The sequence below is a fragment of the Myxine glutinosa genome, chromosome 6 (genome assembly GCF_964187855.1).
Source record: "Myxine glutinosa chromosome 6, kmMyxGlut1.1, whole genome shotgun sequence".
In the NCBI taxonomy this organism is placed as follows: Eukaryota; Metazoa; Chordata; class Myxini; order Myxiniformes; family Myxinidae; genus Myxine; species Myxine glutinosa.
In genome coordinates, this window is record NC_136266.1 from 185,718,872 (window position 1) to 185,746,252 (window position 27,381).

Below are 27,381 nucleotides of genomic sequence, written 5' to 3' on the forward strand. Positions count from 1 at the left end.
ATCTTCGGTTTTGAAAGAAATCTTCGGTTTTGAAAGAAATCTTCGGTTTTGAAAGAAATCTTCGGTTCTGAAATAAATCTTCGGTTCTGAAATAAATCTTCGGTTCTGAAATAAATCTTCGGTTCTGAAATAAATCTTCGGTTTTGAAAGAAATCTTCGGTTTTGAAAGAAATCTTCGGTTTTGAAAGAAATCTTCGGTTTTGAAAGAAATCTTCGGTTTTGAAAGAAATCTTCGGTTTTGAAAGAAATCTTCGGTTTTGAAAGAAATCTTCGGTTTTGAAATAAATCTTCGGTTCTGAAATAAATCTTCGGTTTTGAAATAAATCTTCGGTTTTGAAATAAATCTTCGGTTTTTAAAGAAATCTTCGGTTTTGAAAGAAATCTTCGGTTTTGAAATAAATCTTCGGTTTTGAAATAAATCTTCGGTTTTGAAAGAAATCTTCGGTTTTGAAATAAATCTTCGGTTTTGAAATAAATCTTCGGTTTTGAAATAAATCTTCGGTTTTGAAAGAAATCTTCGGTTTTGAAAGAAATCTTCGGTTTTGAAATAAATCTTCGGTTTTGACCCCCTGTGGCTAAAAGTCGCTACCCTCCAGAAGCATGAACTGGGGGACAAAACCAAGATTTATTTCAAAACTGAAGATTTTAGGTCAAAGCCCAAAAAAAAAACAATCGGTACATATTTCATGCGTCAATGTTGATTGCATATACAAAGTTTCATTAACAAATATCTAAAAATGTTCCCTCATTGCATTTTTGGTATTTGACCTTTTGACCTTGCCTCGGGGGTTGGGGGGGGGAGGGGCGGGGCCACAATCACACTGTTTTCGTACGTTCGTGCAACGTGTTTATCATAACTACCAAGTTTGGTAAATTTCTGCACAACTGTTTAGGAGGAGATAGTGTGACGGACAGAAGGAGGCGATTACAAAATGGCACCGTTTTAAAAAGTGTGGGGATAATCAACAATGGTATGTCACTTTGCCTTTGAGGTATAGACCAAAAGTTTAAAATTGCTCTATTATCTCCAATGAATCCATTAAAATGGCATAACTGATCTGTGTGGAATTTTGCACTTCCTGTGTGAATATTACTTGTGCTGTTTACATCAAGTGTTCTCTGTGACGCTGCAGTTGTTGGTGCCATTCGTTATTGAGATTCTTGAGTGAAGAAGGTGATTTTCCATCTGCAAGAGATTCCCAGTGTATTGTTGTCGTCCTGCTTTTGCCCGACGTCTTCATTCATTTCATTTTGGATGCAGCATGTGGCTGCTGGCCGCATCATTGCTGGGAGCATGGCCGTGCCATCCCCGTATGTTAGAGAACTACGAGTTCAGGGTGCCGGCGATAGCTTGCCTACTCTTTACGAAGGACACAGTGGGACCTTTAGCGTACACAAAATAATGCCGGCGGATCTGACGCCCAGTTCAACGACCATCCGAGGGACGGCACACACATTGTTGAATTACTCTACCTATGAAACACCAGGAGGATAGTTTATAGCCGGGCCGCCATTCGTGGTGGACATCCATATAGCTTGGTCGGGATTCAAACCCAGGCTAGTCGACTCAGAGGTGAGTGTGCGTACCTCTCGGCCATCTTTCGAGACATTGCTACTCACTTTTAGGATAGGCCTCCGGCAGAGGAGATCTGTGGTCATTGTAACAACGACAGCTTCTCTTCCATTCACCTGCTCTCCTTTCCTGTTACCTTTTGTAAATATTTCTAATATGGTGATCTATTATAGTACATACCATTTACAAGTGTAGTAGTCGTTTCTATAAACGACTTGTTTTTCTGTTATACACCTGGTCGAGTATGTTCACCTATAATGATTTGTTCCTGTATGTAATAATGTACATTTCCCAAAATAAATTGTATATTGCTCTGACCCCACCTTGATGGCTGGAAACAGGTTTTAAGCTGAAAATTAGATTTTATTTTTGAGGGTTCTGACCTAGATAGGAAAACCTCCTTAGTTGGCGTTTCTGCTTATACAGGTGTAATCTATTGGAACAATGAATGGCGTCATCTGGTATCAGACGGTAACTAGAACGTTGTTTGTAGTGTTTGATGGTGATTGTCCCAGCAGACGAGGTACTCGAGCTTGGCATGAAGGGGTTGATGGAAGTGTAATTGCAGGTTGAGCAACCATCGATAAAACCTCAATAAACACTAACATAAGCCCTAACATATACGCCAACATAAACCCTCGATAAACCCTAACATAAACCCTAACATAAACTCTCAATAAACCCTAACATAAACCCTCGATAAACTCTAACATAAACCCAAACATAAGCCCTAACATATACACTAACATAAACCCCAACATAAGCCCTAACATAAACCCTAACATAAGCCCGAACATAAATCCTAACACAACCCTCGATAAACCCGAACATGAACCCTAACCTAAACCCTAACATATACCCTAACATAAACCCGAACATAAACCCTAACATAAACCCTCGATAAACCCTAACATAAACCCTAACATGAACCCAAACATGTACCCTAACATGTACCCTAACATGTACCCTAACATAAACCCTAACATAATCCGTAACATAAACCCGAACATAAACCCGAACATAAACCCGAACATAAACCCTAACATAAGCCCGAACACAAAACCCGAACACAAAACCCAACATAAAGCCTAATGTAAACCCTTGATAAAACCTAACATAAACCCTCGATAAACCAAAACATAAATCCTAACATATACCCTAACATAAACCCGAACATAAACCATAACATTAACCAGAACATAAGCCCGAACATAAACCCGAAAACAAACCCTTGATGAACCCCAACATGAACCCTCAATAAACCCTGACATGAACCCTAATCTAAGCCCGAACATAAACCCTAACATATACCCTAACATAAACCGGAGCATAAACCATCGATAAACCCTAACATAAACCCTAACTTGAACCCTAACATATACCCGAACATAAACCCGAACATAATCCCTAACATAAACCCATACATAAACCCTAACATAAACCCCAATATAAACCCTAACATCAGCCTGAACATAAACCTAACCACAAACCCTCGATAAACCCGAACATAAACCCTAACTTGAACCCTAACATATACCTGAACGTAAACCCGAACATAAACCCTAACATAAACCCCAACATAAACCCTAACATAAACCCTCGATAAAGCGTAACATGAACCCTAACCTAAGCCCTAACATATACCCGGACATAAACCCGGACATAAACCCCAACATAAACCCTAAAACAAACCCTCGATAAACCCTAACATAAACCCCAATATAAACCCTCGATAAAGCGTAACATGAACCCTAACCTAAGCCCTAACATATACCCGGACATAAACCCGGACATAAACCCCAACATAAACCCTAAAACAAACCCTCGATAAACCCTAACATAAACCCTCGATAAACCCTAACATGAACGCTAACCTAAGCCCTAACATAAACCCTAACATAAACCCTAACATAAACCGGAACGTAAACCCGAACATAAACCCTAACATAAACCCTAACATAAACCCCAACATAAACCCTAACATAAACCCTAACTTGAACCCTAACATATACCCGAACGTAAACCCGAACATAAACCCTAACATAAACCCCAACATAAACCCTAACATAAACCCTCGATAAAGCGTAACATGAACCCTAACCTAAGCCCTAACATATACCCGGACATAAACCCGGACATAAACCCCAACATAAACCCTAAAACAAACCCTCGATAAACCCTAACATAAACCCTCGATAAACCCTAACATGAACCCTAACCTAAGCCCTAACTTAAACCCGAACATAAACCCTAACATAAACCCTCAATAAACCCTAACATAAACCCTCAATAAACCCTAACATAAACCCTCAATAAACCCTACCATATACACTAACATAATCCCGAACATAAACCCGAACATAAACCCGAACATAAACCCTACCATAAACCCAAACATAAGCCCTAACATATACCCTAACATAAACCCTCAATAAACCCGAACATAAACGCTCGATAAACCCGAACATAAACGCTCGATAAACCCTAACATAAACGCTCGATAAACCCGAACATAAACCCTCAATAAACCCGAACATAAACCCGAACATAAACCCTCAATAAACCCGAACATAAACCCTACCATAAACCCAAACATAAGCCCTAACATATACCCTAACATAAACGCTCGATAAACCCAAACATAAGCCCTAACATATACCCTAACATAAACGCTCGATAAACCCGAACATAAACGCTCGATAAACCCTAACATAAACCCTCAATAAACCCGAACATAAACGCTCGATAAACCCGAACATAAACCCTCAATAAACCCGAACATAAACGCTCGATAAACCCGAACATAAACCCGAACATAAACCCGAACATAAACCCTAACATAAACGCTCGATAAACCCTAACATAAACGCTCGATAAACCCTAACATAAACCCGAACATAAACGCTCGATAAACCCTAACGACAAAGGAACTTTGAGAACAAATGAGACGGGATCTCCAACGAACAACAAGGAAAATCAAGGAGGTTACAGTCAGGTGAAGTCACGGAAGACGGAAAAGAAATGTGGGTCATTGTAAATAAGTCCAAGCATAGATTTGTACCATTCTCCATGTTTTTATTTTTGTCACCGCCTGAAACATCGGCTGAAATCAGTTTCTCATTGAGGCCTCAACCTCCATTACAGGAGGAGGGTGCGGCCAGGTACACGTCACACTTGACAGCGTCTGCTAATTACTTTGCAGCCTTGGCGTTTGCTCGGGGGAGCCGGGGTTAAATTTGTGGGGAGAGAAAGAGAGGAAAGGGCACGACTACAATGCCACCGACCGAGGGTGGGTAATGTGGAGAAGGGGATGGGAGTGGAAACAAAACAACAGCAGGTGAACAATTTGTGCAAAGACTTCATGGAGTGTTGGCACGAAGACACAGACTACCTTTAGATGCCACTTGGGATTGAGTCCAGGTTACTGAAATTATGTTTTCATGTGCTTAGAGACAAGGAAGATGTCAGAGCCAAGAAAAACACAGTTAAGATAATGAAGTGATACACACATACATACACACATACATACACACATACAAACACATACATACATACATACATGCATATATACATACATACATACACATACATACACACATACATACATACATACACACACACAAACACACATATATATATATATATATATATACATATATACATACATACATACATACATACACACATGCATATATACATACAAATAGCCTGGTGTTGGCTTAGCGGTTAGGGTGCCGGCTTGGGATCCTAGGATCCTGGGTTCGAATCCCGGTCGATCGCTGAATTAACAGCCAGGGGGGTTGACTCAGCCTGTCATCCTTCCGAGGTCGGCTAATTGAGTACCAGCTTGCTGGGATGAATGATCCCGGTGTGTACCCTGATTTAGAATAGGTACACCGTATCCCTGCGCATCGTAAGAGGCGACCAAGAGTTGGCGTCAGGAAGGGCATCCGGCCATAAAAACATTGCCTCAAACAGGGAACCATGATTGTCATGGGGCCCGCAAGGCTAACCCCTGCTCCAGCGGGGAAAAATGGCCTTAAAACGATCATTCATTCATACACACATACACATACACATACAAACACACATACATATACACACATACGTGCATACAAAATAGAAACAACGATCCATTTTGGCGAGCACATGGCTGCCGATGCATTTTCATTGGCTGGGGGGCACAATACTGGATAACGGATGGGTCGCCAACCGGATGGGTCGCCAACCGGTTGGGTCGTCACCAGATGTGTCGTCACCAGATGGGTCGCTAACCGGATGGGTCGCCAACCGGATGGGTCGCTAACCGGATGGGTCGCCACTCCAACACAGGATGGTCAAATGGTTTATTTGTTCTCAGATCTGGTACTGATTTTGCCTCCGAAGGCTAACAGGCCAAGTGAACCAGGCACATCAGGGCTTGAACTCAAGATCCCAAGATCCGAAGACACCACCACCGAAGACCTCACACCTTGCACCCCTCACACCTTGCATCCCTCACACCTTGCATCCCTCACACCTTGCATCCCTCACACCTTGCATCCCTCACACCTTGCATCCCGACCCTCTGAACTCACCAGCCCCCACTCCCGAGATGTTCATCCGCATCTTGCTCTTCGCATCAGGTTCAAAACAAGTCTCGACCTGCTCAAGCGTCGCTCATTTGCATAATTTACAGGGAACACGTATGTTTCTGGGATCAGAGGAGAAGGGCGTTCGGCAGGTGGGAAGAGGGGAGTTCGATGAGGAGCAACTACAGGTGAAAGTAAAGAGGATGAGATTGATGGTTTTTAAAAATTAATAAACCTCAAGGCTACAAGTGCCATCTCCTGTAACCTGTGTGTACCTGTGATTTTTAATGGGGGTTCTCCAGGCAGGTTGTCATCCTTAGTTATTAAAGGCGCGGGGAGAGTGGGAGGAGAATATGGAGACGCACAGGGATGGGGAGGGTCATGTTTTGGAGGGGAGGGTCATGTTTTGGAGGGGAGCATGGAGGGAGTCTGGAGCGAAGTGAGTGAAAGCGACCCGACCTGTTCGGCGGGATTGACACTATTGAGGCATCTTAGACGCTTCCAGGTGCGCCCAGGTGGCCTATATAAGTTACCAAGATTCAGCGCAGGCCGGTAACCCCGGCACCCCAAGTGGAGCAGGACAGGTCTGGGGGAAACACAAAGGTGCGTGACGGGGGTTACCTGTAAGACCCGGTGCTTGGGACGAGGAGGACGCGGACAAAGTGGGAGGAAATCGGGAAATTTTCGAGAGGGGGCGGGGGCTCGGGATCGAGGATCTGGTGGTGGTGGAATTGGAGGTGTTTGCGGGGGGGGGGGGCAGGTGTTGAGGGAAGGAGAGAAAACCCAGGGTGGGACACAAGGTGAGAAGATCATCGACAAGCGGACAAAGGGAGACCAGAGGCGGGAAGAGACCGAGACCTGAAGACAGCCGACACCATGCTGTACGTGAGCAACTCGGTGCAGCCCCAGTACAGCCAGGTGAGCATGATCTACGTGGGAAACTCGGTGCAGCCCCAGTATAGCCAGGTGAGCAACTCGGTGCAGCCCCAGTACAGCCAGGTGAGCAACTCGGTGGAGCCCCAGTACAGCCAGGTGAGCAACTCGGTGCAGCCCCAGTACAGCCAGGCGAGAATGATCTACGTGGGAAACTCGGTGCAGCCCCAGTATAGCCAGGTGAGCAACTCGGTGCAGCCCCAGTACAGCCAGGTGAGCAACTCGGTGCAGCCCCAGTAGAGCCAGGTGAGCATGATCTACGTGGGAAACTCGGTGCACCCCAGTATAGCCAGGTGAGCCCCAGTATAGCCCCAGTATAGCCAGGTGAACATGATCTACGTGGGAAACTCGGTGTAGCCCCAATATAGCCAGGTGAACAACTCGGTGCAACCCCAGTACAGCCAGGTGAGCAACTCGGTGCAGCCCCAGTACAGCCAGGTGAGCAACTCGGTGCAGCCCCAGTATAGCCAGGTGAGCATGATCTACGTGGGAAACTCGGTGCAGCCCCAATATAGACAGGTGAGCAACTCGGTGCAGCCCCAGTACAGCCAGGTGAGTTTGGTGAGCAATAAGAAAAAGAAGAGGTAACCTCGTTTTGAGCTTTTTTGATGTTTTTGGAGGTGTTTGCGATGGGGGATGTTTTGTAGATGTTTTTGGAGGTGTTTGCGATGGAGGATGTTTTGTAGATGTTTTTGTAAATGTTTTTGGAGGTGTTTTCGATGGAGGATGTTTTGTAGATGTTTTTGTAGATGTTTTTGGAGGTGTTTGCGATGGAGGATGTTTTGTCGATGTTTTTGGAGGTGTTTTGTAGATGTTTTTGGAGGTGTTTGCGATGGAGGATGTTTTGTAGATGGTTTTGTAGATGTTTTTGGGGGTGTTTGCGATGGAGGATGTTTTGTATATGTTTTTGTAGATGTTTTTGGAGGTGTTTGCGATGGAGGATGTTTTGTAGATGTTTTTGGAGGTGTTTGCGATGGAGGATGTTTTGTAGATGTTTTTGGAGGTGTTTGCAATGGAGGATGTTTTTGTAGATGTTTTTGGAGATGTTTGCGATGGAGGATGTTTTTTAGATGTTTTGTAGATCTTTTTGGAGGTGTTTGCGATGGAGGATGTTTTGTGGATGTTTTTGTAGATGTTTTTGGAGGTGTTTGTGATAGATGATGTTTTGTAGATGTTTTTGGATGTGTTTGCGATAGAGGATGTTTTGTAGATGTTTTTGTAGATGTTTTGTAGATGTTTTTGTAGATGTTTTTGGAGGTGTTTGCGATGGAGTATGTTTTGTAGATGTTTTTGTAGATCTTTTTGGAGGTGTTTGCGATGGAGGATGTTTTGTGGATGTTTTTGTAGATGTTTTTGGAGGTGTTTGTGATAGAGGATGTTTTGTAGATATTTTTGGATGTGTTTGCGATAGAGGATGTTTTGTAGATGTTTTTGTAGATGTTTTTGGAGGTGTTTGCGATGGAGGATGTTTTGTGGATGTTTTTGGAGGTGTTTGCGTTGGAGGGTGTTTTGTAGATGTTTTTGGAGGTGTTTGCGATAGATGATGTTTTGTAGATGTTTTTGGAGGTGTTTGTGATGGAGGATGTTTTGTAGATGTTTTTGTAGATCTTTTTGGAGGTGTTTGCGATGGAGGATGTTTTGTGGATGTTTTTGTAGATGTTTTTGGAGGTGTTTGTGATAGAGGATGTTTTGTAGATGTTTTTGGATGTGTTTGCGATAGAGGATGTTTTGTAGATGTTTTTGTAGATGTTTTGTAGATGTTTTTGTAGATGTTTTTGGAGGTGTTTGCGATGGAGGATGTTTTGTAGATGTTTTTGTAGATCTTTTTGGAGGTGTTTGCGATGGAGGATGTTTTGTGGATGTTTTTGTAGATGTTTTTGGAGGTGTTTGTGATAGAGGATGTTTTGTAGATGTTTTTGGATGTGTTTGCGATAGAGGATGTTTTGTAGATGTTTTTGTAGATGTTTTGTAGATGTTTTTGGAGGTGTTTGCGATGGAGGATGTTTTGTAGATGTTTTTGGAGGTGTTTGCGATAGAGGATGTTTTGTAGATGTTTTTAGAGGTGTTTGTGATGGAGGATGTTTTGTAGATGTTTTTGTTTGCGATCGCGGAAAATAATGAAAAGGATTTGATAAATTTAAACTGATGATTCCCACAGGTATAAACCTATAAACCTATAAAGATCGTCTCCTTTGGGCAAACCTTAAGCGGCTTCGCATTTACACCTACCTGTGACACGTGACATGAAGATATTTTGATAACATCAGATTTGTTTTGATGGTTTTTGAGAAACTTTGGAGATGAGAAAGGTGTTTGTTGGTGACGAGACGTACCTGAGGTACCCGAGGTGTTTGTATTTTTCGGGTCTGCGCGGATCGGGTTGTGCGGGTCAGGTTGGTCCTGTGGGGTCTCGCGCTCGGAGATGCCGCAGGACCCCTCGGGTGCGCCGTTGCCTGGAGAGGTTGCCAGGTGCTGCGGGCTAGGGGCGCGTGTTCGTGTAACGGCGGGAACGCGCGCGCACAGAGCGGGAAGAGCGCGACGACGAACCTGAGATTTACCTGCTCGGTGCAAGTCGGATCTGGGAAGCGGGAAACGTATGGATCACAAATATGAACCGTGGTGTGAATTACCTGCGGTCCGGTAGAAACGGACACCTTGGGTCACGCGAAGCAATCGCTGAATTCCACTTGAGCGGAGCGAGTTCGTTGATTTGGTGACGTCGGGATCGAAACACGGTTCGGCCAGGTGAGCCCGAGCGGATCGGGGCTTTGGGGGCGAAGTGAGGGAGAAGGAGAAGCTTTAGTGGGAAAATGTGGGTTAACTTCAATTTGCTCCTCTTTCTTATCATGGTAAAAGCCGTCGTTGATATCATGACACGATAACATGACACTATAACATAAAAGGATAACATGACACGATAACATGGCACGATAACACGACACGATAACACGACACGATAACACGACACGATAACATGACACGATAACATGACACGATAACATGACAGGATAACATGGCAGGATAACATGGCAGGATAACATGGCAGGATAACATGACACGATAACAGGACACGATAACATAAAAGGATAACATGACACGATAACATGCCACGATAGCAGGACACGATAACATGACACGACAACATGACACGACAGCATGACACGACAGCATGACACGACAACATGACAGGATAACATGGCAGGATAACATGGCAGGATAACATGACACGATAACAGGACACGATAACAGGACACGATAACAGGACACCATAACATGACACGATAACATGACACGATAACAGGACACGATAACAGGACACGATAACAGGACACCATAACATGACACGATAACATGACACGATAACAGGACACGATAACAGGACACGATAACAGGACACGATAACATGACACTATAACAGGACACGATAACAGGACACGATAACAGGACACGATAACATGACACTATAACAGGACACTATAACAGGACACGATAACAGGACACGATAACAGGACACGATAACATGACACGATAACATGACACGATAACATGACACGATAACATGACACGATAACAGGACACGATAACAGGACACGATAACAGGACATGATAACATGACACTATAACATAAAAGGATAACATGACACGATAACATGACACGATAACAGGACACGATAACATGACACGACAACAGGACACGATAACAGGACACGATAACATGACACGATAGCATGACATGACAGCATGACACGATAGCATGACATGACAGCATGGCACGATAGCATGACACGATAGCATGACACGATAGCATGACACGACAGCATGACATGACAGCATGGCACGATAGCATGACACGATAACATGACAGGATAACATGGCAGGATAACATGACACGATAACATGACACGATAAAGGACACGATAACATGACACGATAGCATGACACGGTAGCATGACACGACAGCATGACACGATAACATGACACGATAACATGACACGATAGCATGACACGACAGCATGACACGATAACAGGACACGATAACATGACACGGTAGCATGACACGGTAGCATGACACGACAGCATGACACGACAGCATGACACGACAGCATGACACGACAGCATGACACGATAACATGACACGATAACATGACACGATAAAGGACACGATAGCATGACACGGTAGCATGACACGACAGCATGACACGATAACATGACACGATAACATGACACGATAGCATGACACGACAGCATGACACGATAACAGGACACGATAACATGACACGGTAGCATGACACGGTAGCATGACACGACAGCATGACACGACAGCGGGAGCGGGATCGCATCCGGAAAGCGCGGAGCGGCCGCAATCACTGCGCAGCAGGTATTTATAACGAACACATAAGGAAGGATAAAATACAAGGACCTTTGACCCAGGAAGAGACCATTTGGCTCATTCTGCTGGCATATGATACACCTGTACGATATTAAACCGGCTGTCTGAAGCGCTTGCATTTACCTGTGATAACATGACAAAGTGAATAAATGTGTGTGAAAACAAAACTAATAATAACGATTGACGATGATGATAATAATAAACAACATCAGGATTACATGATTATCGATGCTGGAGTTTAACGATTTTTCGTTGTTCGTTCGTTCATTAACGTCTTAGTAAAAGCTCATAAAACGACATTCGATAACGAAAACACATCAAAACGACCATTCGCATTTTAAACAAACTCAAATAACCTGCACTCACTGCATTTCCCTCCTATACGAATCAACTATCAACGAAATCTGGATCAAACGGATCTACCGAATCCAATGTGCGAGAATTCACAAAAAAAACAAATTACAACATTAAATATATTTTATAAAAACGAAAAACACAAAATTATCGACCCGAGATTATCATGAATATAATCGAATTTCAACAACATACACAAACCAAAATAATACAATAATTATAATACAAATATTATCTGATGTAATATAAATTTTGCTGCAGGTTCAGCACAGACACCTGATTATGTAAACGAGGCAGGTTGTTGGTTGGGACTGATGATTGATAAATGATGGTGAGGAGTGATGGTGAGTATCGGTGCAGGTTGTGATTGATAAATGATGGTGAGGAGTGATGGTGAGTATCGGTGGTGGTTGGGAGTGATGATTGATAAATGATGGTGAGGAGTGATGGTGAGTATCGGTGGTGGTTGGGAGTGATGATTGATAAATGATGGTGAGGAGTGATGGTGAGTATCGGTGGTGGTTGGGAGTGATGATTGATAAATGATGGTGAGGAGTGATGGTGAGTATCGGTGGTGGTTGGGAGTGATGATTGATAAATGATGGTGAGGAGTGATGGTGAGTATCGGTGCAGGTTGTGATTGATAAATGATGGTGAGGAGTGATGGTGAGTATCGGTGGTGGTTGGGAGTGATGATTGATAAATGATGGTGAGGAGTGATGGTGAGTATCGGTGCAGGTTGTGATTGATAAATGATGGTGAGGAGTGATGGTGAGTATCGGTGGTGGTTGGGAGTGATGATTGATAAATGATGGTGAGGAGTGATGGTGAGTATCGGTGGTGGTTGGGAGTGATGATTGATAAATGATGGTGAGGAGTGATGGTGAGTATCGGTGGTGGTTGGGAGTGATGATTGATAAATGATGGTGAGGAGTGATGGTGAGTATCGGTGGTGGTTGGGAGTGATGATTGATAAATGATGGTGAGGAGTGATGGTGAGTATCGGTGCAGGTTGTGATTGATAAATGATGGTGAGGAGTGATGGTGAGTATCGGTGGTGGTTGGGAGTGATGATTGATAAATGATGGTGAGGAGTGATGGTGAGTATCGGTGCAGGTTGTGATTGATAAATGATGGTGAGGAGTGATGGTGAGTATCGGTGGTGGTTGGGAGTGATGATTGATAAATGATGGTGAGGAGTGATGGTGAGTATCGGAGGTGGTTGGGAGTGATGATTGATAAATGATGGTGAGGAGTGATGGTGAGTATCGGTGGTGGTTGTGATTGATAAATGATGGTGAGGAGTGATGGTGAGTATCGGAGGTGGTTGGGAGTGATGATTGATAAATGATGGTGAGGAGTGATGGTGAGTATCGGTGGTGGTTGTGATTGATAAATGATGGTGAGGAGTGATGGTGAGTATCGGTGGTGGTTGGGAGTGATGATTGATAAATGATGGTGAGGAGTGATGGTGAGTATCGGTGCAGGTTGTGATTGATAAATGATGGTGAGGAGTGATGGTGAGTATCGGTGCAGGTTGTGATTGATAAATGATGGTGAGGAGTGATGGTGAGTATCGGTGGTGGTTGGGAGTGATGATTGATAAATGATGGTGAGGAGTGATGGTGAGTATCGGTGGTGGTTGGGAGTGATGATTGATAAATGATGGTGAGGAGTGATGGTGAGTATCGGTGGTGGTTGGGAGTGATGATTGATAAATGATGGTGAGGAGTGATGGTGAGTATCGGAGGTGGTTGGGAGTGATGATTGATAAATGATGGTGAGGAGTGATGGTGAGTATCGGTGGTGGTTGTGATTGATAAATGATGGTGAGGAGTGATGGTGAGTATCGGTGGTGGTTGGGAGTGATGATTGATAAATGATGGTGAGGAGTGATGGTGAGTATCGGTGGTGGTTGGGAGTGATGATTGATAAATGATGGTGAGGAGTGATGGTGAGTATCGGTGCAGGTTGTGATTGATAAATGATGGTGAGGAGTGATGGTGAGTATTGGTGTCGGTTGGGAGTGATGATGTGATGTTGGTTGGGTTGGGGTGTCGTGGATTGTCACCTTTGTATATAATCTGTAAGACAACGAGACGTTTCCCTTAATAAAAAAAACAATAGTAAAAAAATAAATAAGTAAATAAACAAGAAGACGTCATGCGGAGCATGATACTTGCAAAATCCGCCCCCCACCCTGAAGAAAAAAAAGTCCATTGATACAGCAAATTGTCCATTTCATCAAGATTAAAATTGACAATCTTGATCAAAGCTCGGGTCACCAGGAAGAAAAGTGACGATTTTTCAGATGAAAAATAATGATTTTGGAAGGTTGACCTTGAGTTGACCTTTGACCTTTTGACCTCAAAAATAGTTAGTTTCCCTATTTAGTGACTCAATGTGCAAATGCTGTTCAATTTTCAAGTCAATCGGATGAAAATTGAGGATTTTAAAATCTTGGCCTATGTTGACCGATGTTGACCGATGTTGACCTCAAAAATAGTTGGTGGTTGAATTCAGTGACCATATATATAAATCCTCTTAGACTTTCAAGTCAATCAAATGCAAATTGGTGATTTTAGAAATTTGGCCTATGTTGACCTTTTGGCCGATGTTTACCTAAAATATAATTTGTGGTTGAATTCAGTGACCAGATATGCAAGTCCTCTTCAAATTTCAAATCAATCGGATGAAAATTGAGGATTTTAGAAATTTGGCCTATGTTGACCTTTTGGCCGATGTTGACCTCAAATTTACTTGGTGGTTGAAATCAGTGACCAGATATGCAAGTCCTCTTCAAATTTCAAATCAATCGGATGAAAATTGAGGATTTTAGAAATTTGGCCTATGTTGACCTTTTGACCTTTTGACCCCCAAAACAATAGGCTTCTTGCTTTTGACCAATTCTACCATTTGGTTAAGTTTCGTGAAGATCGGTTGAAAATTGTGACCTGTAGGCCGGTGACAAACAAACAGACAGACAGAACCACAAACGCAACTGACCAATCTTCGATTTTGCAAGTAATAATATTAAGAAGAAGAAGAAGAAGAAGAAGAAGCAAAAGAATCAAATTATAAGAAGCACATTAAAATTTCATCGGAAAAATAATATTAATACCTGTAAATAAATAGCTGTGGAATCAAATTACCTTTTGACGATCTACTTGAGTCTGGGTCTGGTTTTGACGTTTTTTTTGTTGTTGTTTTTCGTTTTTTGTATACAGAATCGAGGCTCGTGAAAGAGCAAACATTTACTTCACAAACAAATCAACCAGACAAACAAAATATACAAAAAGAGGGAGCGGAAGAAAAGATGGGGAGAGAAGGGGAAGCACACAAACACAACATTTGAGAGCAGTGGGAAGTGTGGGAGGGAGAGGGCTTGGGGGGAGGAGGCGTGGGAAGGGGGGGGGGGGGGGGAGAAGTATAAAAAACAAGGACACCAAGGACTTCCAGGACAGAAGTTGGTATTTCAAAAAAGTGGAATTGGGGTGAAATTAGCGGGGGTAGAAAAGATCAAGGTTTTGGATGGGGGAAGATAAGACATGGTGGTGAACAGCTGTTTTAAAGACCTGGAGGGTGGAGTGGGATTGAAGAGAGTGAGGGAGTTTGTTCCAGAGGCCGGAGAAAAGAGGAATGAAGGCGTGAAGGTGAGCAGAGAGTCTTGATTTTGGCAGTTTAACCATAAGAGGGTTGCAGGCAGATCTTGTGCGACCTGTAGGAATATTTGGGGGACAGAGCCCAGAGAGAGCTGGAGGAGCAAGGCCAGAGAGGAGTCGGTAGAAGACAGAAAGACCACCAACCTGCCTGCGGTGAGTGAGTGAGAGGCCCTTGGAGTTAGCTTCATCGCGGGAGATTCCAATGATTCTGAACGCTTTGGTTTCAACAGCGTGAAGACGAGCTAGGTGTGAGGCAGGAGCACCAGCCCAGAGGGGAGAGCAGTATTCCATTGAGCTGCGGATGAAAGCCTTGTATGTGGTGAGGAGCTCAGGTGTGCCGAGGAAGGACTTCGCACGACGGAGGATGCCCAGTCGGCGACTGGCTTTGGAGGCCAGCTTAGAAATGTGGTTTTCCCAGAAACGTTTCTAGAAAACAAAATATTTCAAAATTAAATTCTTTTTATTTTCCCCAAGAGTATTGTCGAAGGAAACCTGCCGTTTGTCGCGCACAGAGCCGTGCACCATACGTAACCACGCCTCTTTAGGGACTATCTATTTATTACGTACGTACGAGCAGGGCCGTTCGGTGTTGGTACTTATGAACCGTTACATATGAAATATTACATTTGTATTTTCCTCAATGAGTGATGGGTACTCAGCGCATTTATTTCACCTGATATTTGTTCAACATGTTTATTATCACTAAATTCTATCACTTTCGTAATATGTGCATGAGGTTTAATTTGATCCAAAAGTTTCATTATTTATATGATTTTCCGTGGTAAAAGTTTAAATAAAACAAAACAATTTAATCCAACAAGCTATCTCGTAATCTGCTCTATTAATTTGTAAAACAAATAAAATCCTTTCTGTTCGGACTTTTTTTTCTTTTTTTTTTTTTCTAGATTAATTGTCTAGATTATCTAGATTAGATTAATTATTGTCTAGGATTGTCTAGATTAATTATTGGACTAATTAATAATTGCAGTGTTTGCTCTGGCAACGTGTGGTTTTAAACGACGAAGAATGAATAAATCAAAGTTGTAATGTGTCCTTTTAATGTGGGGATGGGGGCGGGGACAGAGGCGGGGCGGGGGCGTGGTGGTGCGGGGGGCGGAGCCTAAGTGGGTGGTCATAAATAAATGGCCTCTTAACTACAAAGCAAACTATATATTATTAATAACTATAATAAATATCAATAATGTTATTTTATTCCTTATTATGACTGTACATAAGTAAATAAAATACAATACAACATAATTGATGTATATATTAATTATTATTACCGTTTACAATGCTGTTCACCACATTCCATGCTCCAAGATGAATTTTAAAAATTCTCTGATCCAGATCCGGATTCGGATCTTCACCAAAATGTAATCCATCTGTACTCGTAACACACACAACATGTCTACCAAATTTCGTCCAAGTCCGTCCACAACTTTCTATGATATCATGCTCATAGACAGACAGACAGACAGACAGGGGTGAAAACAACCTCCATCCACACCTTCGGTGACGAAGGTAAAAACGGAGGTTTTGGTCGGATCCTATTGGACAGACGTTCAGTAGAGGTACATCACACCATCGAACACGCTCAGGTGTCCTGACCCACCAACATCCCCTAATATTCAACCCCCTTCGCACCCCCAAACAAGTGTGCAGTCACCGTTTGAGGTATGACCCGATATTTAAATTATAATAAATTATCTTTACATTATATGAAAGTGACTATAGCAAGTTAACAAAATATTAATCACATCATTATTATATTTTGTTTCGGCAAAAATATTGGAATGATGACGCCTCCTTCTCCCAACCTCTTTCCTCCCAGATTCACACATTTTAAATGTGCATACGTAATATATAGATGCGCCCTCAGCCTATGAAAGAGGAAGATGATGTAAAAAAAAATAATTAAAAAACATTTGTACAGTATGGATTATATGCACAACAATTCACATAAAGTGCAAGATGATTGTACATGGTACATGTCGGTGTACAACGATTTACAAAATGTAATCGGAACCTTGCCCAATCACCATGGAAGTTACCTTATGCACCCACCTGTGTTGCTTTGCCTTCAAGCAAACTTACCTGTAAAGGTGGTTTTGTGGGATTTGAACCTGGGTACCCTGAGAACACTATGACAGGCTGACCCAAAGTTTCATGACAATTACGAGGACATTTATCATAGACAATTGAGACAAATACATACACAGGCATATGATAAGTTGGATTCGAACCTGGGTTCCAAGGTGTACCATGAGGCATGGGTTTAGATCGGGATGCCAAACAGATAAACCCAGTCGTGGTTAAACGTAATAGAAAGCAGTGAAAAGCAATAATTCCAATTTGTGGGGTTACAAGTTGTAAAACAACCACAAAATAAATGGCACAACAGTCAGGATAGGTGAAGTCACAACGAGCCGCAGGTGTGCCTACGTACCAGTCCAAACACCAAGGATAACCGAGTGCTTCAGCCCAGTAAAAACCAAGAAACGTTTGTATTGAGGAAGCAAATATAACCAGTGGTGACTGTCAGGATAGCCTAGAGGTATGCATACACACCTATGAGATATTTAGCCTAGCGGGTTTGGATTGTCTAGCCTGGGTTTGGATTGTCTAGCCTGGGTATGGATTGTCTAGACTGGGTTTGGATTGTCTAGCCTGGGTTTGGATTGTCTAGCCTGGGTTTGGATTGTCTACCCTGGATTTGGATTGTCTAGCCTGGATTTGGATTGTCTAGCCTGGGTTTGGATTGTCTAGCCTGGGTTTGGATTGTCTAGCCTGGGTTTGGATTGTCTACCCTGGATTTGGATTGTCTAGCCTGGATTTGGATTGTCTAGCCTGGATTTGGATTGTCTAGCCTGGGTTTGGATTGTCTAGCCTGGGTTTGGATTGTCTACCCTGGATTTGGATTGTCTAGCCTGGATTTGGATTGTCTAGACTGGGTTTGGATTGTCTAGCCTGGATTTGGATTGTCTAGACTGGGTTTGGATTGTCTAGCCTGAATTTGGATTGTCTAGCCTGGGTTTGGATTGTCTAGCCTGGATTTGGATTGTCTAGCCTGGATTTGGATTGTCTAGCCTGGATTTGGATTGTCTAGCCTGGATTTGGATTGTCGAGACCGGGTTTGGATTGTCTAGCCTGGATTTGGATTGTCTAGCCTGGATTTGGATTGTCTATACTGGGTTTGGATTGTCTAGCCTAGATTTGGATTGTCTAGCCTGGATTTGGATTGTCTAGACTGGGTTTAGATTGTCGTGCCTGGGTTTGGATTGCCGAGCTTGGGGTTGGATTGTCTTGCCTGGGTTTGGATTGTCTTGCCTGGGTTTGGATTGTCTTGCCTGGGTTTGGATTGTCTTGCCTGGGTTTGGATTGTCTAGCCTGTGTTTGGATTGCCTAGCCTGGGTTTGGATTGTCTAGCTTGGGTTTGGATTGCCTAGCCTGGGTTTGGATTGCCTAGCCTGGGTTTGGATTGCCTAGCTTGGGTTTGGATTGCCTAGCTTGGGTTTGGATTCCATAGCTTGGGTTTGGATTGTCTAGCTTGGGTTTGGATTGCCTAGCTTGGGTTTGGATTCCATAGCTTGGGTTTGGATTGTCTAGCTTGGGTTTGGATTGTCTAGCTTGGGTTTGGATTGCCTAGCCTGGGTTTGGATTGCCTAGCCTGGGTTTGGATTGTCTAGCTTGGGTTTGGATTGCCTAGCCTGGGTTTGGATTGTCTTGCCTGGGTTTGGATTGCCTAGCCTGGGTTTGGATTGTCTAGCTTGGGTTTGGATTGCCTAGCCTGGGTTTGGATTGCCTAGCCTGGGTTTGGATTGCCTAGCTTGGGTTTGGATTGCCTAGCCTGGGTTTGGATTGTCTAGCTTGGGTTTGGATTGTCTAGCCTGGGTTTGGATTGCCTAGCCTGGGTTTGGATTGCCTAGCTTGGGTTTGGATTGCCTAGCTTGGGTTTGGATTGTCTAGCTTGGGTTTGGATTGTCTAGCTTGGGTTTGGATTGCCTAGCCTGGGTTTGGATTGCCTAGCATGGGTTTGGATTGCCTAGCTTGGGTTTGGATTGCCTAGCCTGGGTTTGGATTGCCTAGCCTGGGTTTGGATTGCCTAGCCTGGGTTTGGATTGTCTAGCTTGGGTTTGGATTGTCTAGCTTGGGTTTGGATTGCCTAGCCTGGGTTTGGATTGCCTAGCTTGGGTTTGGATTGCCTAGCTTGGGTTTGGATTGCCTCGCTTGGGTTTGGATTGCCTAGCCTGGGTTTGGATTGCCTAGCCTGGGTTTGGATTGCCTAGCTTGGGTTTGGATTGCCTAGCTTGGGTTTGGATTGCCTAGCTTGGGTTTGGATTGTCTAGCTTGGGTTTGGATTGCCTAGCCTGGGTTTGGATTGCCTAGCTTGGGTTTGGATTGCCTAGCTTGGGTTTGGATTGTCTAGCTTGGGTTTGGATTGCCTAGCCTGGGTTTGGATTGCCTAGCTTGGGTTTGGATTGCCTAGCTTGGGTTTGGATTGCCTAGCCTGGGTTTGGATTGCCTAGCCTGGGTTTGGATTGTCTAGCTTGGGTTTGGATTGTCTAGCTTGGGTTTGGATTGCCTAGCTTGGGTTTGGATTGCCTAGCTTGGGTTTGGATTGCCTAGCTTGGGTTTGGATTGTCTAGCTTGGGTTTGGATTGCCTAGCCTGGGTTTGGATTGTCTAGCTTGGGTTTGGATTGCCTAGCCTGGGTTTGGATTGTCTAGCTTGGGTTTGGATTGTCTAGCTTGGGTTTGGATTGCCTAGCATGGGTTTGGATTGCCTAGCCTGGGTTTGGATTGTCTAGCTTGGGTTTGGATTGCCTAGCCTGGGTTTGGATTGCCTAGCCTGGGTTTGGATTGTCTAGCTTGGGTTTGGATTGCCTAGCCTGGGTTTGGATTGCCTAGCCTGGGTTTGGATTGCCTAGCTTGGGTTTGAATTGCCTAGCCTGGGTTTGGATTGGCTAGCCTGGGTTTGGATTGTCTATCTTGGGTTTGGATTGCCTAGCTTGGGTTTGGATTGCCTAGCCTGGGTTTGGATTGTCTAGCCTAGGTTTGGATTGTCTATCTTGGGTTTGGATTGCCTAGCTTGGGTTTGGATTGCCTAGCTTGGGTTTGGATTGCCTAGCCTGGGTTTGGATTGTCTAGCCTGGGTTTGGATTGCCTAGCTTGGGTTTGGATTGCCTAGCCTGGGTTTGGATTGTCTAGCTTGGGTTTGGATTGCCTAGCTTGAGTTTGGATTGCCTAGCCTGCGTTTGGATTGTCTAGCTTGGGTTTGGATTGCCTCGCTTGGGTTTGGATTGCCTAGCCTGGGTTTGGATTGTCTAGCTTGGGTTTGGATTGCCTAGCTTGGGTTTGGATTGCCTAGCCTGCGTTTGGATTGCCTAGCCTGGGTTTGGATTGCCTAGCCTGGGTTTGGATTGTCTAGCCTGGGTTTGGATTGTCTAGCTTGGGTTTGGATTGCCTAGCTTGAGTTTGGATTGCCTAGCCTGGGTTTGGATTGTCTAGCTTGGGTTTGGATTGTCTAGCCTGGGTTTGGATTGCCTAGCTTGGGTTTGGATTGCCTAGCCTGCGTTTGGATTGCCTAGCCTGGGTTTGGATTGTCTAGCTTGGGTTTGGATTGCCTAGCTTGGGTTTGGATTGCCTAGCCTGGGTTTGGATTGCCTAGCTTGGGTTTGGATTGCCTAGCCTGCGTTTGGATTGCCTAGCCTGGGTTTGGATTGTCTAGCTTGGGTTTGGATTGCCTAGCTTGGGTTTGGATTGCCTAGCCTGGGTTTGGATTGTCTAGCTTGGGTTTGGATTGCCTAGCCTGGGTTTGGATTGCCTAGCCTGGGTTTGGATTGTCTAGCCTGGGTTTGGATTGCCTAGCTTGGGTTTGGATTGTCTTGCTTGGGTTTGGATTGTCCAGCCTGGGTTTGGATTGTCTAGCTTAGGTTTGGATTGTCCAGCCTGGGTTTGGATTGTCCAGCCTGGGTTTGGATTGTCTAGCTTGGGTTTGGATTGTCTAGCCTGGGTTTGGATTGTCCAGCCTGGGTTTGGATTGTCTAGCTTGGGTTTGGATTGTCTAGCTTGGGTTTGGATTGTGTAGCTTGGGTTTGGATTGCCTAGCTTGGGTTTGGATTGCCTAGCCTGGGTTTGGATTGTCTAGCTTGGGTTTGGATTGCCTAGCCTGGGTTTGGATTGTCTAGCTTGGGTTTGGATTCCATAGCTTGGGTTTGGATTGTCTAGCTTGGGTTTGGATTGTCTAGCTTGGGTTTGGATTGTCTAGCTTGGGTTTGGATTGCCTAGCCTGCGTTTGGATTGCCTAGCCTGGGTTTGGATTGCCTAGCTTGGGTTTGGATTGCCTAGCCTGGGTTTGGATTGTCTAGCTTGGGTTTGGATTGCCTAGCCTGGGTTTGGATTGCCTAGCCTGGGTTTGGATTGTCTAGCCTGGGTTTGGATTGCCTAGCTTGGGTTTGGATTGCCTAGCCTGCGTTTGGATTGCCTAGCCTGGGTTTGGATTGTCTAGCTTGGGTTTGGATTGTCTAGCTTGGGTTTGGATTGTCTATCTTGGGTTTGGATTGCCTAGCCTGCGTTTGGATTGCCTAGCCTGGGTTTGGATTGCCTAGCCTGGGTTTGGATTGCCTAGCTTGGGTTTGGATTGCCTAGCTTGGGTTTGGATTGCCTAGCCTGCGTTTGGATTGTCTAGCTTGGGTTTGGATTGCCTAGCCTGGGTTTGGATTGCCTAGCCTGGGTTTGGATTGTCTAGCCTGGGTTTGGATTGCCTAGCTTGGGTTTGGATTGTCTAGCTTGGGTTTGGATTGTCCAGCCTGGGTTTGGATTGTCTAGCTTGGGTTTGGATTGTCCAGCCTGGGTTTGGATTGTCTAGCTTGGGTTTGGATTGCCTAGCTTGGGTTTGGATTGCCTAGCCTGGGTTTGGATTGTCTAGCCTGGGTTTGGATTGCCTAGCTTGGGTTTGGATTGTCTAGCTTGGGTTTGGATTGTCCAGCCTGGGTTTGGATTGTCTAGCTTGGGTTTGGATTGTCCAGCCTGGGTTTGGATTGTCCAGCCTGGGTTTGGATTGTCTAGCTTGGGTTTGGATTGTCTAGCCTGGGTTTGGATTGTCCAGCCTGGGTTTGGATTGTCTAGCTTGGGTTTGGATTGTCTAGCTTGGGTTTGGATTGTCTAGCTTGGGTTTGGATTGTGTAGCTTGGGTTTGGATTGCCTAGCCTGGGTTTGGATTGTCTAGCTTGGGTTTGGATTGTCCAGCCTGGGTTTGGATTGTCTAGCTTGGGTTTGGATTGTCTAGCTTGGGTTTGGATTGTCTAGCTTGGGTTTGGATTGTGTAGCTTGGGTTTGGATTGTCTAGCTTGGGTTTGGATTGTCTAGCTTGGGTTTGGATTGCCTAGCCTGGGTTTGGATTGTCTAGCTTGGGTTTAGATTCCATAGCTTGGGTTTGGATTGTCCAGCCTGGGTTTGGATTGTCTAGCTTGGGTTTGGATTGTCTAGCTTGGGTTTGGATTGTCCAGCCTGGGTTTGGATTGTCCAGCCTGGGTTTGGATTGTCTAGCTTGGGTTTGGATTGTCTAGCTTGGGTTTGGATTGTCTAGCTTGGGTTTGGATTGTCCAGCCTGGGTTTGGATTGTCTAGCTTGGGTTTGGATTCCATAGCTTGGGTATGGATTGTCCAGCCTGGGTTTGGATTGTCTAGCTTGGGTTTGGATTGTCCAGCCTGGGTTTGGATTGTCTAGCTTGGGTTTGGATTGTCCAGCCTGGGTTTGGATTGTCTAGCTTGGGTTTGGATTGTCCAGCCTGGGTTTGGATTGTCTAGCTTGGGTTTGGATTGTCCAGCCTGGGTTTGGATTGTCCAGCCTGGGTTTGGATTGTCTAGCTTGGGTTTGGATTCCATAGCTTGGGTTTGGATTGTCTAGCTTGGGTTTGGATTGTCCAGCCTGGGTTTGGATTGCCTAGCCTGGGTTTGGATTGTCTAGATTGGGTTTGGATTGCCTAGCTTGGGTTTGGATTCCATAGCTTGGGTTTGGATTCCATAGCTTGGGTTTGGATTGTCTAGCTTGGGTTTGGATTGTCTAGCCTGGGTTTGGATTGCCTAGCCTGGGTTTGGATTGTCCAGCCTGGGTTTGGATTGTCTAGCTTGGGTTTAGATTGTCTAGCTTGGGTTTGGATTGCCTAGCTTGGGTTTGGATTGCCTAGCCTGGGTTTGGATTGTCCAGCCTGGGTTTGGATTGTCTAGCTTGGGTTTAGATTGTCTAGCTTGGGTTTGGATTGTCTAGCCTGGGTTTGGATTGCCTAGCCTGGGTTTGGATTGTCCAGCCTGGGTTTGGATTGTCTAGCTTGGGTTTAGATTGTCTAGCTTGGGTTTGGATTGCCTAGCTTGGGTTTGGATTGCCTAGCTTGGGTTTGGATTCCATAGCTTGAGTTTGGATTGCCTAGCTTGGGTTTGGATTGTCCAGCCTGGGTTTGGATTGTCGAGCCTGGGTTTGGATTGCCTAGCTTGGGTTTGAATGTCTAGCCTGGGTTTGTATGTCTAACATGGGTTTCTATGTCTACCCTGGGTTTGAATGTCTCGCCTGGGTTTGGAATGTCTAGCCTGGGTTTGAATGTCTAGCTTGGGTTATCAATATCTAGCCTGGGTTTGAATGTCTAGCTTGGGTTATCAATATCTAGCCTGTGTTTGAATGTCTAGCCTGGGTTATCAATATCTAGCCTGGGTTATCAATATCTAGCCTGAGTTTTTATGTCTAGCCTGGGTTATCAATATCTAGCCTGGGTTTGTATGTCTTGCTTGGGTTTGAATGTCTAGCCTGGGTTGTCAATATCTTGCCTGGGTTATCAATATCTAGCCTGAGTTTTTATGTCTAGCCTGGGTTATCAATATCTAGCCTGGGTTATCAATATCTCGCCTGAGTTTGAATGTCTAGCCTGGGTTATCAATATCTAGCCTGGGTTATCAATATCTAGCCTGAGTTTTTATGTCTAGCCTGGGTTATCAATATCTAGCCTGGGTTATCAATATCTCGCCTGAGTTTGAATGTCTAGCCTGGGTTATCAATATCTAGCCTGGGTTATCAATATCTAGCATGGGTTATCAATATCTAGCCTGAGTTTTTATGTCTAGCCTGGGTTATCAATGTCTAGCCTTCATTTGAAGGTCCAGCCTGGTTTATCAATATCTTGCTTGAGTTTGAATGTCTCGCCTGGGTTATCAATATCTAGCCTGGGTTATCAATATCTAGCCTGGGTTATCAATATCTAGCCTGAGTTTTTATGTCTAGCCTGGGTTATCAATATCTAGCCTGAATTTGAATGTCTCACTTTGGTTTGAAGGTCCAGCCTGGGTTATCAATATCTTTCCTCGGTTTGTTTGCCTATCCTGAGTTATCAATGTCTAGCCTGGGTTATCAATATCTAGCCTGGGTTTGTTTGTCTATCCTGAGTTATCAATGTCTAGCCTGGGTTATCAATATCTAGCCTGGGTTTGTTTGTCTACCCTGAGTTATCAATGTCTAGCCTGGGTTATCAATATCTAGCCTGGGTTTGTTTGTCTATCCTGAGTTATCAATGTCTAGCCTGGGTTATCAATATCTAGCCTGGGTTTGTTTGTCTATCCTGAGTTATCAATGTATAGCCTGGGTTATCAATATCTAGCCTGGGTTTGTATGTCTAGCTTGGGTTCCAATGTCTACCCTGGGTTATCAATGTCTAGCCTGAGTTTGAATGTCTAGCCTGGGTTTCAATGTCTAGCCTGGGTTATCAATATCTAGCCTGGGTTTGTATGTCTAGCCTGGGGTATCAATATCTAGCCTGGGTTTGTATGTCTAGCCTGGGTTTCAATGTCTAGCCTGGGTTATCAATGTCTAGCCTGAGTTTGAATGTCTAGCCTGGGTTTCAATGTCTAGCCTGGGTTATCAATATCTAGACTGGGTTTGTATGTCTAGCCTGGGGTATCAATATCTAGCCTGGGTTTGTATGTCTAGCTTGGGTTTCAATGTCTAGCCTGGGTTATCAATGTCTAGCCTGAGTTTGAATGTCTAGCCTGGGTTTCAATGTCTAGCCTGGGTTATCAATATCTAGCCTGGGTTTGTATGTCTAGCCTGGGGTATCAATATCTAGCCTGGATTTGTATGTCTAGCCTGGGTTATCAATATCTAGCCAGGGTTTGTATGTCCAGCCTGGGTTATCAATGTCTAGCCTGAGTTTTTATGTCTAGCCTGGGTTATCAATGTCTAGCCTGGGTTATCAATATCTAGCCTGGGTTTGTATGTCTAGCCTGGGTTATCAATATCTAGCCTGGGTTTGTATGTCTAGCCTGGGTTATCAATGTCTAGCCTTCATTTGAAAGTCCAGCCTGGTTTATCAATATCTTGCTTGAGTTTGAATGTCTAGCCTGGGTTATCAATGTCGAGCCTTCATTTGAAAGTCCAGCCTGGGTTATCAATATCTAGCCTGAGTTTTTATGTCTAGCCTGGGTTATCAATATCTAGCCAGGGTTTGTATGTCCAGTCTGGGTTATCAATATCTAGCCTGAGTTTTTATGTCTAGCCTGGGTTATCAATATCTAGCCTGAGTTTTTATATCTAGCCTGGGTTATCAATATCTAGCCTGAGTTTTTATGTCTAGCCTGGGTTATCAATATCTAGCCAGGGTTTGTATGTCCAGCCTGGGTTATCAATATCTAGCCTGGGTTATCAATGTATAGCCTGGGTTATCAATATCTAGCCTGGGTTTGTATGTCTAGCTTGGGTTTCAATGTCTAGCCTGGGTTATCAATGTCTAGCCTGAGTTTGAATGTCTAGCCTGGGTTTCAATGTCTAGCCTGGGTTATCAATATCTAGCCTGGGTTTTTATGTCTAGCCTGGGTTATCAATGTCTAGCCTTCATTTGAAAGTCCAGCCTGGTTTATCAATATCTTGCTTGAGTTTGAATGTCTAGCCTGGGTTATCAATATCTAGCCTGAGTTTTTATGTCTAGCCTGGGTTATCAATATCTAGCCAGGGTTTGTATGTCCAGCCTGGGTTATCAATATCTTGCCTGGTTTATCAATATCTTGCTTGAGTTTGAATGTCTAGCCTGGGTTATCAATATCTAGCCTGAGTTTTTATGTCTAGCCTGGGTTATCAATATCTAGCCAGGGTTTGTATGTCCAGCCTGGGTTATCAATATCTAGCCTGAGTTTTTATGTCTAGCCTGGGTTATCAATATCTAGCCTGAGTTTTTATGTCTAGCCTGGGTTATCAATATCTAGCCTGAGTTTTTATGTCTAGCCTGAGTTATCAATATCTAGCCTGGATTTGTATGTCTAGCTTGGGTTTGAATGTCTAGCCTGGTTTATCAATATCTAGCCTGGGTTATCAATATCTAGCCTGAGTTTGAATGTCCAGCCTGGGTTATCAATATCTAGCCTGAGTTTTTATGTCTAGCCTGGGTTATCAATATCTAGCCTGGGTTTGTATGTCTAGCTTGGGTTTGAATGTCTAGCCTGGTTTATCAATATCTAGCCTGGGTTTGTATATCTAGCTTGGGTTTTTATGTCTAGCCTGAGTTATCAATATCTAGCCTGGGTTATCAATATCTAGCCTGGGTTATCAATATCTAGCCTGAGTTTTTATGTCTAGCCTGGGTTATCAATATCTAGCCTGGGTTATCAATATCTAGCCTGGGTTATCAATATCTAGCCTGGGTTATCAATATCTAGCCTGAGTTTGAATGTCTAGCCTGGGTTATCAATATCTAGCCTGAGTTTTTATGTCTAGCCTGGGTTATCAATATCTAGCCTGGATTTGTATGTCTAGCTTGGGTTTGAATTTCTAGCCTGGTTTATCAATGTCTAGCCTGGGTTATCAATATCTTGCCTGAGTTATCAATATCTAGCCTGAGTTTTTATGTCTAGCCTGGGTTATCA

The 27,381-nt window shown here is 44.0% G+C and overlaps 1 protein-coding gene across 5 annotated transcripts in view; it reads left to right on the top strand.

The window, feature by feature from the left end:
- The first annotated feature begins 6,866 nt into the window (after positions 1-6,866).
- LOC137429039 (tumor protein 63-like) overlaps positions 6,867-27,381 on the top strand; it is a 94,652-nt gene continuing 74,137 nt past the window's right edge. For 2 of the 5 annotated variants that reach the window (XM_068119052.2, XM_068119049.2), the window contains exon 1: positions 7,443-7,629. In XM_068119052.2, the coding sequence (XP_067975153.1) occupies positions 7,555-7,629 (75 nt within the window). In that variant the 5' untranslated portion in view covers positions 7,443-7,554. Of the gene's footprint in view, positions 7,063-7,442; positions 7,630-9,722; positions 9,823-27,381 lie in introns of those variants that run through there. The other 3 variants (XM_068119050.2, XM_078780995.1, XM_068119051.2) reach the window with 3 other exon arrangements.